The following is a 15,950-nucleotide window of genomic DNA, read 5'->3' on the forward strand; positions in this document are numbered from 1 at the left end:
CATTTATATGGTATATACACTTTAAGTACCAGTAATATTTAATATTTCAATGTCTCCAAAAGAATGTCTAACATTTATTTTTTGAAAAATAGCTAACAAGAAGATTAGAATTATACTCCTCCCCATGATTTTGAATCCTATATTTCCTCTTCTTCTTCTCCTAATTAGTGAAAAGTCAAAGAACCCTCCATAAAAGCCTCCCTCCCCCACCCAAAAAAAGAAAAGTTAAGTTTACTTCATTTACTTCCTTTACCTCATTTCCATGCACCATGAGATGATGTGTTGTGACTAAAGCTTTAAATACAACCACCCAGCTACTGTTTGTTGCCCGCTCAAAGAGTGTGTCGGCCATCTGAGGAATATTAACGTTGGTCTCATTGGTAGCCTGGATCAAATCTATGAAAGTAGAAAAAATCCCACAATGATATTAATCATTACACACAAAACTTCATTTCAAGTTTTAAACTTTTAAACCTGCTTACTAAAACAGGAGTCCCAAAATTGCTTTGACAATAACTAATAACCAAATTAAAATGAAATTACAGTATCTTTACACATGAACACATAAATACATGTTTTACCCAAAGCATTTATTTTTTTCTTGAGCTTATTTTTTTCTACGGAATTCTGTGTCCTATTCTGAATTTTATTGGTTTTCTGGTACTAATATCACTCTTTAAAATTACAAATTACAGGAAAGCTAAGCCTCATGTTAATTCTTCTTTCCTAGTACAATGTCTCAAAAATGTACTCATTCTACACAGCATTTGAAGGCAATAACATAAATGTATATTTTGAAACACGAAGCTGCTAAAATGCATACTTCACCTGGATTTTAATTCTGATGGGTCCTAATAAATATACTTACCACCTAAGCGGCAGATGAGAGCAAACAGTAAAAAAAAAAAAAAAAAAAAAAAAAAATTCCATCACACTTACCTAAGCTACCAAAGAACACCATGCCTGCATTAAATTACTAGGGTGAGACTTGAGTTTATAAGAGAGAAACCTTTGTGATACATTCACTGTCCATATTTACATATTATCATTATGATTCCAGTTGTACCTCAGGGAAAAAAAATTTTATATAGTGGCCAAAGTGGGCTGCCTAGCATTCAGTAAAAGTAGCGAGTGCTGCCGAAGAGGTATGAGGCAACCAAAGACAATGTGCCACGGGACAGAAGCTAAGCCACACTGGGGCAGCGCAGACTTGAGGGTGGTACGGCTGACCTTTGAACAACATGGGTTTGAACTGCAAGGGTCCACTTTCACACAGATTTTTTTTAAGAGTACAGTACCATAAATGTATTTTCTCTTCCTTATGATTTTCTTAGTAACCTTCTTTTCTCACTTTATTGTAAGGAATATGGTTCATAACACATGTAGCATAAAATATGTGTTAACTGACTAGGTTACCAGTAAGGCTTCTGGTCACTATTAGTCAACAGTAGGCTACTAGTCGTTAAATTTTGGAGGAGTCAAAAGTTAGCCTCAGATTTTGACTACATGGGTGGTCAATGCCCCTAACCCCTGGGATTGTTCAAGGGTCAACTGGTACTTCCAACAGCACAGTATGATTCCTCAGGACAATCCTACAAGACTTCTCTTACAAGCCACACCCACCCTGCGGAGAACTGCAGGTGATACTCAGTTACAAGAGAATCCCATGCAACAAATGCAGAGACAGACCCATCCTTTTCCTGACCAAAATCCACGCTCAGTAATCAATAAACCATACATTTGCTTTATTCATTTATCTATTTTATAAAAAATGAGGTTTAAAAAAAGCTGATACTGCATCCCTGAAATAAATTCTGCTCCCTTTTAAGTGCAGGCCGATGTGGTCTCCCTCTGTTTTAAAATCTGAGGCGTTTTGTTCCCGCTGGGTATTCAGGTTAGAGGTGTATCCCTCGTAAATTCCTACCATACCCAAGCTCCTTGACGATGGCAACAGTCATGCCAATGTCTGTTTTCTGTGGAGTGCGCTGTGCACAATAAATATTTGTTAAGCAAAATTTACCAAAAACCCCATACTTTAGCCCAAAATATAAGCAAACAATTCTTTAAAGAAAAATCACAAAGCTGTGACATGGTTTCTTGAGACTGTATCATGGGACTACTTTATACTTGAAATTCTGTTTCAGTCACAAATTATTTTATACATTCATTTACTGAACTGGGATCTGGAGATACAGAAACATATTTCTGGTCAGAGGAGACAAATACCTGGTCAGATAATTGAGAAAGCCTCTAAGAAATGAGTAAAGAGAAGCAACAAGATAGAGCCCAGAGAGCCCAGGTCCAGGGTTAGCTTAGCCCCTGTCTAGATATACAAACTCTAACAAATAAAATATCTCTTTCATTTAGGCCCTTATCTTTAAAATAGGAGGTAATAATTACTACCTTTCAGGACTATTATAAGGATTGCAAAGTGTCTTAACATAGTAGGCACTGAAAACAAATGTTTGTAAGTATTCTTATACACACACTGAATTACGAGAACAGAGTAAGGTACTAGGAAAGCATCCATGGGGAGGATCCTAAAGTCAGCTATGCCATGGGAGAGGAGAAGGACATTTTTACCAAGTGAGCAAAGTGTGGAATCCTAAGAGGTGAGATGTCCTTGGAGAACTGTGGCAGTTTGGGGGCTGGGTATGTGTGGGCAGGTGATGGGGAGGAACTTAACTGAAGAGCAAGGGCATGACCAGTGAGGGATCTCACACATGATTTCACCCTACAGGAGCCTTGGAAGGATTTTAGCAGAGAAGTATAAGACTTCACTTTTATAGTCAACCACATCATTCAGTGACTACTAAATTTTATCTGCAAAGGTAAGCAGAGGCATGGGATAAGATATGCCTGGAAAGATATACTAGAATACAGGAAGACAGTAAGTTAGAAAGCCCAGTTGAGAATGAAATGAGATGAGCCTGGCTAATGAAAAGGCAGTAGGGATAGAGGGAGATAATGAATGGAGTAGAAAAATATTCAGGAGGCTCAACTGATGTCTCCAGGTGAGCAAATGGATATTAGAGGGGAAAGGAAAAGGAATCATGACCAATTTCAGATTTCTGGTTTGGGGTCCAGTAAATGCTTTTTACTGGAAAGGGAGGAAAGCTGGTTTCAAAGGAGACATAAACTATTTTGGACACAAAACATTTGAAGTAGCTGCGAAGATCAATGTTGAGATGTCTGATAGTGGCCTGGAAGCATGTTCTAAAGTCCAGGATGGGGTGCCTGGGTAGCTCAGTCAGTTGAGCGTCTGACTCTTGATTTTGGCTCAGGTCATTGGATCAAGCCCTGTGTCTGGCTCCACTCTGAGTGCGGAGCCTACTTAATTAAGATTCTTTCTCTCTCCCTCTGTTCCTCTCCCTTGCTCATGCTCTAAAATAAAAATAAAAATAAAAATAAAATAAAATAAAATAAAATAAAATAAAATAAAATAAAATAAAATAAAATAAAATAAAATAAAATAAAATAAAATAAAATAAAATAAAATAAAATAAAATAAAATAAAATAAAATAAAATAAAATAAATACAGTTCAGAACCAACACTCGACCTAGATACAAATTTAGGAGTCATCAGTAATGAAACGGGAGCTGAAATCATGTAAGTAGAAGAGGTAATACCTCTCCCCCCATGAAGATTATGTTATAAATAAGAAATAAGAACCCAAGCTAAAAAAGACTAACATTTAGAGGTAAATGGAAGAAAAATGAGTGAGGTAACAGATGGCAAAGAGAAGCCCAGGAAAGTGAAATTGTGAAAGCCAATTAAGAAGAGAGCTTCACAAAATTCAAGAAGCAATTAGGGATCACCAATGTCAACTACTACTGAGTCTTCACAAACCGAACCCCAAGAATAGAATACATACAACTATCGGCCTGCTGCCATGCACAGGAAATAAAGCTCAAGTACAGACTAGTTGTGAAGGGGAGAGGGTCAAAGGATGGTTTTTATGGTTTAAAGATGGAACACATTTAAGCATATTTAAATCTAAGTAGGAAAAGCCAAAAAGAGGTAAGGTTGAAAAGAGCAGACATAACTTATGGGGAATTCTAGAGGCAGAAGGAGCTCTAGAATTTCTGAATTCTAGAGATGTTAGTGTTAGCCTCAGAGAGGAGTGCCACACAATGGAGAGAGGTAAGGATGGGGAGTGGAGTGGAGATGGAAGAATGAGTGATGAGATACAATGCTACTGAGAGGCATGTCCTTGATGAAGCAGAGGTTATAGATTTTATTAAATCCTGACCTTAAAATATTCATCTTTTTAACATTCTATTGTCAGGGGCTGGCAAACTATAGCTTGTTGGGCAACCTGGACATGTTTCTTGTTTTGTAAATAGTTTTATTGGAACACAGCCATGCCCATTTGTTTACATTTTGTCTAAAGCTGCTTTCACACCACAGTGACATAGTGGAATAGTTACAATGCTCAACTGAAACTAAATTCAGTGGTCCACGAAGCCTAATATTTACTCTCTGACCCTTTAGAGAAAAATGCTTGCTGACCCTGTTCTGTCACTAAATGGGAAGTGTGCATAAACAACTCTGATGCCCAACAGAGATGAATGCTGGAAAAGCAATTGTGTGTTGAATTGTGAAATGAACTAACCACTTGTGTAGACTGTGATTTTTACTTGAAAGAGTGACTGACAGACTTCAAATCATGGTGATTCTGACTTGGTATTCAGCAGTCATTTTCTCAACCATAAAGAAAGTGAGCCTGTCAAAGAAAACAAATGACAGTACTGGTTGCCAATGATAAAATTCCATATTTTAAGTTAAAATTAGAATTTTTGAAAACTTGTGTCTGCCACACTAAGCTTCACAATTTTCCAGCTCTCTGTTAAGATTGTTGGTGACATTCACGAGTATCATTTGTTGATATTATATAATGAAATATGACAACATTTGGAAGATGTAAGTAACTCTGCAAACCAATATTTTTCAAATGGCTAGTACATAATGTTACAAAATAAAAATTCAATTAATTCTAAGGTGGACCAATGAGAATGGATTTTAACATAACAGAGTACGAAAAATTCACTGATGTTGTTTCAGAATCAATATTGCAATCTAAATTCAAGAAACTACTACTGAAGGGTTGCCTGGGTGGCTCAGTTGGTTAAGCATCTGATTTTTGGCTTCAGCTCAGGTCATGATCTCATGGTTCCTGAGTTTAAGCCCCACTTCAGGCTCTGTGGTAACAGTTTGGAACCTGCTTGGGATTCTCTCTTTCCCTCTCTCTCTGCCCCTACCCTGCTTGTGCACTCATGCATGCTCTCCCTCTCATAAATAAACAATGAAAAAAGAGAGAAAAGGAAAGAAAGAAAGAAAGAAAGAAAGAAAGAAAGAAAGAAAGAAAGAAAGAAAGAAAGAAAGAAACTCCCATTTAGAGAGTTATGGTGCAATATCAAAGAAGGAAATCCACCAATTTTCTGAAAAAGTTATTAAAATAGTTCTCCCCTTTCCAACTGTGTATCTGTGTGAGGACCAATTTTCCTCATACACTTCAACTCAAACAGTATATCCCAAGAGACTGAATATAGAAACAGATATGAGCATCTGTCTTCTATTGAACAAGACATGAAAAATACGTATAAAGATTTAAAACAATGCCATTCTTCTCGCCATATTTTTGTTTTAGAAAATAATTACTTTCCCTAAAAGTATTATTTGTGTTAATATGCCAATAGGTTTACTACTGTTATTTTAAAATAAAAAGTATTTTTAAGCTTTCTCAGTTCCAATTTCTAATACATTACATTTCTAAAGATATAACTCACATAAACAAAAGCTCTCAAAATTCCTCAATAATTTAAAAGTACAAAGGTATCCTGAGACCAAACAGTTTGAGAGTTGCTATTCTTGGTATATATCTAAAAAGAGAATTGCTACGTTGTAGTGTATCTACATAGTTAACTTTACAAAATGTTTTTACATAGTGGTTACAACATTTATATTTTCACTAGTAGTGTATACAATTATCTAGTGCTCTACTTGCTCAACAAATAAAGGGTTTCGATTTTTTAAATTTCAAAAAATTAAAACAAAGCATAGACATAAACATGCAGAAAAAAGTTCCTGAAAATTGTACGAATCTAAATGCTAAAATATCTGTCATATTTGAATTCCTTAGAACCCAAAGTGTTAGCTGAACTTGAGACAGAACTGGTATCTTTTTGAAGATAGTTTTTTTAAAAATGTTTATTTTTGAGAGAGAGAAAATGAGTTGGGGGGGCAGAGAGAGCGGGGGGCAAAGAGAGAGAGGGACAGAGGATCCAAAGGATCCTAGGATCCTAGGGTTGCTGCTAACAGAGAGCCTAATGCGGTGCTTGAACTCAGGAACAATGAGATCATGACCTAAGCCAAAATCAGAGTCAGGTGCTTAATCAACTGACTATCTTTACTGAAGTACAACTGACATACCAAAGAAAACTATACACATTTAAAGAATACTATTTGATAAATGCTGACAAATATCCATCCATAAAACTACCATCAAAATCAAGATAGTGAACATATCCATCACCCGCCAAGTTTTCCTAGAGACCTTTTATAGTTCCTCTTCCCTACCCCTCCCCATTCTTCTCTGCTGCTGTCCCTTTGCAACCACCAATTTGCTGTTAGCCAACATACATTAGTTTGTATCTATCAATACATAAAGATTCTAATAAAGAGAATCATACTTTTTTTTTGGAGGGGGGAGGCAGGGGAGAGGTCTGGTTTCTTTCACTCAGCATAACTATTTTGAGACTCATCCAATTGTTGCATTCCTTTTTTATTACTGAGGTGTATTCTGCTATATGGACATAACAAAATTGTTTATTCATTCACCTACTGATGGACATTTGGAATGACTCCAGTTTTTGATTATTACAAGTAAAACTGCTATGAACATTTGTGTACAAGTATTTGCATGGACATACGCTTTCAGTTCCTTTGGGTAACTGCCTAGGAGTAGACTGGTTAAATCATTTGGAAGTAAATATATCAGAAACTGCCAAACTACTTGCAAAATGGTTGTATCACGTTACATTCCTACCAGCAGCATACAGGCACTATAGTTTATCTTTTTGCCATTCTAACAGGCATGACAAGGTGTCTCATGATGGCTTTTCTTCGCATTTCTGTAATGGCTACTGAAGTTGAACATATTTTCCATGTACTTTTTGTTACTTTATTTGCCACAGGTATGAATTCTTAGCCATTTTTATTGTTTTCTCTTTTTTTTTTTTTTTTGGGGGGGGGGACAGAGAGAGACAGAGCATGAACGGGGGAGGGGCAGAAAGAGAGAGGGAGACACAGAATCGGAAACAGGCTCCAGGCTCCGAGCCATCAGCCCAGAGCCCGACGCGGGGCTCGAACTCACAGACCGCGAGATCGTGACCTGGCTGAAGTCGTGGGACGCTTAACCGACTGCGCCACCCAGGCGCCCCTGTTGGATTGTTTTCTAATTATGGAGTTATTTTGCTTCAAGTTGATTATGAGATATAATTTGCAAATACATTCTCCAAGTCTATGGCTTCTCATTTCATGCTTTTAAATGCCTTTCAAAGAACAGGAATTCTCAGTTATGTGAAGTCCTATCTACCAAGATTTTCTTTGTGCTTTTGTGTCATACCTAAGAAATCTTTGCTTGAGTCAAAGTCACAAAGATTTTCTACTGTTTCTTCTAGAAGTTTTATAGTTTTAGGATTGTATGTTAGATCTACAATACATTGTTAGTTTTTATAAATGGTATGGGGAGAGGATATAGGGTTTCTTTTTTTTTTTTCCCACATATATCAAATTGTTCCAGCACCATTTGTTGAGAAACTTCCCTTTTATTCTTTCCTACTTTGTACCTTTGTCAAAAATCAGTGGACCATATATCTTGGGGTCTATTTCAGGACTAACTCTGTTCTATTCATCCATTTGTCTGTCTTTATACCAATACACTATCTTTGTTACTGTAAATTAAAAAAAAATTTAATGTTTATTTATTTCTGAGACAGAGAGAGAAAGAGCATGAGTGGGGGAGGGGCAGAGGGAGAGGGAGACACAGAATCTGAAACAGGCTCCAGGCTGTGAGCTGTCAGCCTAGAGCCCAACGCGGGGCTTGAACTCACAAACTATGAGATCATGACCTGAGCCAAAGTCAGTCGCTCAACCGACTGAGCCACCCAAATGCCCCATGTTATTTTAAATTTTAATAATTCTTGAAATCAATGAGTGCTAGCCCTCCAATTTTGTTCTTCTTCAAAGTATTTTCTTGCTCTTTTAGATCCTTTGTATCTCTATGAGTTTTACGTTGAATTTATCAATTTTAACAAAAATTGTCTGCTGGGATTTTGATTTGGATCATGTTGAATGTATAGTTCAATTTGGCATGATCTGGCATTTTAGCAATACTGAGTCTTCCCACTTACATACATAGTCTGTCTTCCCACTTACTTAGATCTGTTTTCATTTGTCCCAGCAGCGTTGGGCAGTGTTCAGTATTCAGGTCTTACATATATTTTGCCAGATTCATTCCTAAGTATTTCACACATTTTGATAACATGGTAAATGGTACTTTTTTTTTTTTTACATTTCAACGTTTCATTTATTAAAAATTTTAAAAATGTTTATTTATTTTTAAAGAGAGAGGGTGGGGAGGGGCAGAGAGAGAGGGAGACACAGAATCCGAAGCAGGCTCCAGGCTCTGAGCTGTCAGCACAGAGCCCAACACGGGTCTCCAGTCCACAAACCATGAGATCATGACCTATGCCAAAGTCGGATGCTAAACTGACTGAGCCACCCAGACTCCCCTACATTTCAACTTTTTAAAAATTTTGTTCTTATCTGAGAGGGAGTGTGTGGGAACAGGGAAGAGTGGCCGAGAGAGAGAATGAGAGAAAGAGAGTATGAGAGAAAGAGAGAGAGAGAGAGAGAGAGAGAGAAATGAGAGAGAAATTTCAAGCAGACTCCCCGCTCAGTACAGAGCCTGACGCAGGGCTCAATCTGACAACCCCGAGATCATGATCTGAACCAAAATCAAGAGTCAGATGCCTAACTGACTAAGCCACCCAGGCACCCCATTTTTCATTTCAACTTCTAATTGTTCACTGCCAATATTAAAAAATACAACTTATGTATTTTGACTATATCCCACAGCTTTGCTTATCCCACTTATCAGGGGTTTTTTTGGTGGATTCTATCATATATTCTACATAGATATGCTATCTGTGATAAAGTCAGTTTTTACTTGTTTACAGTCCTGATACCTGTTCTTCCTCCTCCTCCAATTATTATTATTTATTTTTTTTTCTTGATGGTGTTGCTACTGGCTAGAATGCAATTTGAAGAGTGGTGAGAAAGAACATCCCTTTCTTTTCCTGACCTTAAGGGGAAAACATTCAGTTTTTCATTAGTAAACGTGATGTTAGCAGTAGGTTTTTCAGAGATATCCCATGTCACATTAAGGAAGTTTCCTTATATTCCTAGTTTGCTGAGAGTTTTTATCATACACGGATATTGGATTTTGTCCAATATATTTTCTATATCTAGTGAGATGATCACATGGTTTTTCTTTTTTAGTCTGTTATTATGGTGAATTACATTGATTAGTGGTCAAATGTTAAACTAACCTTGCATTCTTAGGATAAACTCCCTCGGTCATGATGCTTTATCTTTCTGTCACTGGATTTGATTTGCTCATGTTTTGTCAAGACTTTTTACATGCATGCCTATAAGGAATATTAGACTACAGTTTCTTTTCTTGTAATATCTTTGGTTCTGCAATCAGAGTAAAGGCCTCGTAGAATAAGTTGAGAAGCATTCTCTCATCTTCAATTTTCTGGAAGAGTTTGTGTAGAACTGGGGTTATAGACGTTTTTAACCATAACTTTGATTTCTTTAATAGATACAGAGTTATTCGGGTTATTTATTTATGTTTGAACGAGTCTGGGTAGTTTGTGCTTTTCAACACGTTTGTCCTTTTCACGTCAGTTGTTATCCTGGCAACAAGTCGTTAGCAGGATTCCCTGTTTTCCTTTTAACATCTGTAGAATCAGCAGTGAGTGATGTCATCTGTCTCATAATTACGTGGTACTGGTAATTTGTGTTTTTTTCTTTTTCTTTCTGATCAGCCTGGGTAAGGTCATTTTAACTGAATCAATCTTCTCAGAGACCCAGCTCCATCCCCGCAGTTCAGAGAAGGCTGCAGTTCAGGTGGCGTCCTCCACCTTTTGCTACAGCCTGGAACCTCTCTTTTCTACAACGTAGAACTCACTTTGTTTTCCGCCTCTCAGAGATCACTGTGCCCTATTGCCTGACATCCAAAATACTGAAAACAGTTATTGAATACATTTAGTCCAGTTTCTCAGTTCTTTCAGGCAGGAGGGTAAATATGGACCCTGTTACTCCATCTTGCCACAAAGCAGAAGTCTTTCATTTTGGTAGTTTTAAGCACTTGAACATCTTTTGGAAAATTCCTCTGAGGCAAGATAATATCCAAAAGTAGTAGAAGAAATAGATATAAGTGGAAAAAGAAGTTTAACTTTTGAGAGTTGTAAATAATTATTCACTAAAATAAGAAAATGCAACACACCTGAATAACTCTCAAATTCATGATCACCTACTTCTTTTTCCACTGCTGTGTGAGACTCTCAACCACCTGAGCCACGTGAAAGATGGCATATGACGGGGCCCTTCTTATCTCTTACCTGGACTGCTCTGTAACCTGTTCTCTGGATTGCGTCCAGCCCAACTAGATGTACTTGTGGAAAAATGACCGCCCAAGTGTACACTTCTGATCCTGGCAGTCGCCTGCTCAAAACCCCGCTGGGGGCCTTCTGCTGCCCACTGAATTAAACACAATGACCTCAACCCACAGTGGAAGGCCTTCTATCAGGCATAGCTCCTTTCCTCCTCTTTGCTACACATGGTGTACCAACAATGCTGTATTGATACGTTTTCATTCTGTTCTTACTGCCTAGAATATCTCCGCCTTCACTTGCTTGAGATCTCATCTTTTAAGGCAATCTCAAATAATATAACCTCCAAGAAGCCTCTTCTAATATCGCCCTCAAAGGGAGGAGAGGCTTTAGTTTTCTCTTCCATGCAGAGTGTGGCAAAGGATACTGGACTTGGCACCAGAGACCTGGATTACAACCTAACTCTGTTACTGAATTTGACCACTCTGTGGCTCTGTATTTTCACCTAGAAATGGGAGTAATATTAACTACCTTACAGGATAGACATTGTCATTTGTGCTAATCTTTACACATCTTTATTACAGTCTTTATTACATAAAATTATAATTGTTGATTCACATATGTCTTTGCTATATTGGAGCTCAAGATCCAACAGGCAGAAATGAAGTCATATCTGTATCTTTTGATCCCTGGTACCTGACACAAGCCCTGACATATAAAAGACACTTAATAAATGAGATGCCTATGGCTGGCTTAGCATTATCTGCCTCAGTATAAAGTATTTCCAGACTAAAACTGATAGTTAATATGAGGGGTCTCTTTCCATAATTCTTTTTTTTTAATTAAAAAAAATTTTTTTTAACGTTTATTTATTATTGAGAGACAGAGAGACACAGAGCATGAGCAGGGGAAGGGTCGAGAGATGGAGAGACACAGAATCCGGAGCAGGCTCCCGGCTCCGAGATGTCAGCACAGAGCCCAACGCGGAGCCGAACTCACAACCATGAGATCATGACCTGAGCCGAAGTCGGACGCCCAACCGACTGAGCCACCCAGGCGCCCCTCTTTCCATAATTCTTACTGGATACAACTGCATCACCAAATTAGAGTTACTTTCTATATCACTGATATGCTTTTATCCGCAGCCAAAGTTCAGAAAGACAACTTATATTCCTATTTGAACGTCTCTCTGTAAGTTTAATTACAAGATTCTGGCAAACACCACTAGAACAGCAATTTTCCTTAGACTGAATGCCAGAAAGGGGAACAAAGATGGGTCATTCCTTTATCTTACAATCATCATCTAAACTTATGCCTTCAGAAAGAAATGCAAAGCTACAGAACCATGATTGCCAATACACACATTTTAAACATCAACAGCTCAGAGCATCTGCCACATGAACTAACTTATGTGTAAATTGATAAACTGTTCTTTTCAATTTATATCTTTTTTTCTTCCTTCTCGACTCTCTCACTTCCTTCCTGCTAGTTAACAACATCAAAGAACTCAAACATTTGAAAACAGAAGGTAATCTTTCCAATTTGGGCAATACAAAAAGATAACGATGCAGATGGTTTCAAGGTTGTTCTCGGCTCAGTATGAATGGCAGACGTTAATGGTTGCCTCACCAATACCTATTTCCTTCTCTCTTCTTCTGTACCAGCAGGATGCCACTCATCCCCTCTGCTGGTCCACCCATCAGAAAAGCAAAAAATGTCCGATGCGTGCCATCCCTGCTTCCCTTGTAGCTAGACATGGACATACAAAGGGTAGTCCGCTGGGTCACCTGGGAAAACCTTTTTCTTTGTATTAAATAGCACTTTATAATTAACAGAGTGGAAACATGCCTCCTCGCCTTCAATGGATGTAGTTGTGTATGCATGTGACATCATGGTCATCTTGAGGCACGAGGATAGACTTCAGCAAGCTAGAGACAGCAGTGGGGAAATATGAAAGGCACCTAGGTCTGTGGTGGTGCTGTTGAGCTGGAACTGCCCCACCTCCAGACTTGTTAAGGAAGATAGTAAATTAATTTATTAACTCCCAACTTGGGGCATTCTTTTTACTTGCAGCTAAAAGAATCCTAAGTGATACAAATTGCAACAACACACAACAAAAGGAACCAGGCCCATGACTTCTACAGTGTCCCAGCTCTGATATCACTTGAGTATCTCCCTGCTCAAGACCCCGTTGTTTCTGCCCTTTTATAGCATTCAACAACCCCCAGCAGTGCCTTCCCTTGAGATAAAAGGGGTCCTTTGTGTAGAAATTCTGTTGCAGGTGAGCTGGTTATAGGACACAGAGCATAGATGAAAGGCTTGCATTTTGGGAAAGAGAAAGAGAGTATCTTTCTCCTATGCAGAAAGAAGACCTGATAATGTGAAATAACTTTATAAAATATAAATTTTGCATATAGAAGTTCTGAGGTGACAGGAGGATGACTAGAAAATAATCAGAACAAAAATATGCAGGAGGTGGTCGGACATCCCATGGACATCCTAAAGGTTGAGGGGAAATGTTGAGAGAACTGCAGCCAGTGTAGGCTAGCCTGGGCGTGCAGAATGAAATGACCTCGTGAGGGCTGCGGTGGGAGTGAAGCCCTACGGAGCGAGGTGTTGAGAACTGCATACATGACAGCAAAGGTGGACCAACAAGAGTAAGAGTTGATGACCCTCAACTGTTAACTGTAAGTGACGAGGATGAATGGAGCCAGAAATAAAAGAATAAACACCTATGGCTTTACAGAGATCAAGGGGAAGCAGCTTGTAAATGTGCCCGCTATGACGAACAGTTATTTGCAGAACTTAACAACAGTGTCCTTCTTCAAATAAATTCCTCTTTAAATGGAAAGGTGCAAACTGTGAGCTTTTAAATTTTTTTCACTTGGGGCGCCTGGGTGGCTCTGTAGGTTGGCGTCCGACTCTTGATTTTTTTGGCTTAGGTCATATCTCACAGTTTGTGGGTTCAAGCCCCGCATTGGGCTCTGCGCTGACAGAAGGGAGCCTGCTTGGGATATTCTCCCTTCCTCCCTCCCTCTCCCTCCCCCTGTCTCTTCCCTTCCCCTGCTTGCTCACACATGCTCTCTCAAAATTAATAATAAAGTGATTTTTAAAAAATAAAAAGTTTTTTCCCTTAATTTAGTCAATATAGTTCAATAAAAACTTTACTTGTATTTTTACATTACTAGAATTTTAATGTAATCTAGTTTCTAAACTATTTAGGTAAACTATTTGTAAACCATTTTTTCATCTCAAAGAAAAGTATGTAAACGTTGTAGTCCTTTGTAGAAATATATAGTACAAAACTCCCCTTCTTATGCTGTTTGTTCCCCCATAGGATTTTGGCAGATTTGAAATAAGGAGATGCATCCACAGTGTAGTGAGTCATTTCAGTTAAGGTTTTGGAACCGGACCAGATCCATCCAGTTCAATTACCATCTGTTATTTAATAACTGTGTGACCTTCAGCAAAGTTGCCTCTCTTAACTTCCATTTCTACATTACTATGATGAAGATAATAATGGCACCTATCTGACAGCTGTTTTAGTAAAGTGGGTAATGCAAACAAAATATGTAGCACAGAGCCTGATGTGTAAGGAATGGATATCAAAGCATCTGTATATAAAAATCTGTAAAGTATATAAATAATATACACTATATTTATATATAGATACACACATATACTCTACTATATACATAGAGTAATACACACTAAAAGAGACAGATACAGAATTATAATTAGATTTACCCTTTGCTATCTATATCAAAAAGGACTCGGCATACTTTGTTAACTCATTTAATTCATTAACAAATTTTTACTAAATGCTTGTCATGTGCCCAGCAGAGATAAGTACTGTGAGGGAAAATAAAATAAGGGGACAGAGAGTAATAGTGGGTACTATTTCAGATAGGGTGACCAGAAAAGGCCTCTTAAAGGCTATAACATTTAAAGAGACCTAAATGCAGCAAGGAAGGAATATTCCATGCAGGGCAAACAGCAAATGCAAAGGCCGCAAGGTAAGAACATGCCTAATGGGTTCAAGAAACAGCAAGAGAGCTAGTGTGTCTGGAGAACAGTGAGCAAGGGAGAGAGTGGCAGACAGAACTGATCAGGAAAAGAAAATATATTACAGGTCGCAAGAAGGACTTGATATATCATTAAAATGCAGCAAAGTTGCTGGAGGGATCAAGGGAATAACATGACCCAACTTATATTTTGAAGATTTACTATGGTGGCTGTGTGGAGCATAGTCCGGGTGGAAGGAGTGAAGTCAGGAAGACAAGAAAAGGAGGTTACTTTAATAGTTCAGGTGAGAGTGACATAATGAGCCAGTATCAGTGTGGCAATGAGATAAAAGCAGGAAAACAAAAGGTAGGATTCTGGATATTTCAAAGGTAGAGCCAAGAGGATTAGCTGATGGATTTGATGGGAGGCATGAGCTACAAAGCGGAATCAAGAATGACAAGCTTACAGTATCTGGACAGTTGGATGACTTCCCTCTTGCACCCCCTGGGAGAGAGAAGCAGGGTAAGTGAGGCGGGTGCTTCCATTTATGTTGTTCCTCTTTCTACCCACTTCCACCTACTCTTTCACTTCTTTGATTTCACTTCCAACCATAGGGAATGCCATGCCTTGTGTAATGTTTGAACGACATCAAAAGGTATGTCTACTGTCTGTGGGGCACATAAAAGGATGTCCTAAAAATTATGTCAATCATTGAGGCATCATGACAAACTATACCCAAGAGTGTTCTAAATTCTAAACATGGGTCAGTTTCAGGGGTAGCCATCAGCAACTTTTCAAAGTCAACATCATAAATTACTATGATTCTTTTGACCCACTGAAGTAGAGGAGATACTGACCATGCTGTCTCCTGAATGCAGCCTCGTGAGTCACAAAGCTCCAAGGAGCCAGCTTAAGAGCCCAACCACCTGCCCGCATGAATCTGAGTCCAGAGCCATGTACCACTATTGCATGAGATTGGGGGCTGGGGGATGTAAGCAGTCCATGTGCCAAATATTTCATCTTCAGTTAACTCTAGTTAAGCTTCTGCTGGTAGAAAACTATTAAGACAAAAATTGGTAGTTTATATTTTTGTCTTTTGGGATCCATACACAGCTCACTCCAGCATTAACCATGCAACCTAGAAATAAGTCACTGGATTTATTTACCCTAGAGTCTTCAGCCACGAGGCAGAAATAATTACATGTCCACTAGCCATAGCACTATGTTGCTTTTATATTTTATCCTCTCCAGGTATTTTCTT

The 15,950-nt window shown here is 38.4% G+C and overlaps 1 protein-coding gene across 20 annotated transcripts in view; it reads right to left on the minus strand.

Moving 5' to 3' along the window:
• The window catches only part of SNAP91 (synaptosome associated protein 91), a 146,068-nt gene that overhangs the window by 96,031 nt on the left and 34,087 nt on the right, over nucleotides 1-15,950 (minus strand). For all 20 annotated transcript variants that reach the window (XM_045057803.1, XM_045057800.1, XM_045057792.1 and 17 more), the window contains exon 3: nucleotides 254-396. In XM_045057803.1, coding sequence (XP_044913738.1) covers nucleotides 254-396 — 143 coding nt within the window. The remainder of the gene's footprint in view (nucleotides 1-253; nucleotides 397-15,950) is intronic.

This window comes from Felis catus, chromosome B2 (assembly GCF_018350175.1).
Source record: "Felis catus isolate Fca126 chromosome B2, F.catus_Fca126_mat1.0, whole genome shotgun sequence".
Taxonomy (NCBI): Eukaryota; Metazoa; Chordata; class Mammalia; order Carnivora; family Felidae; genus Felis; species Felis catus.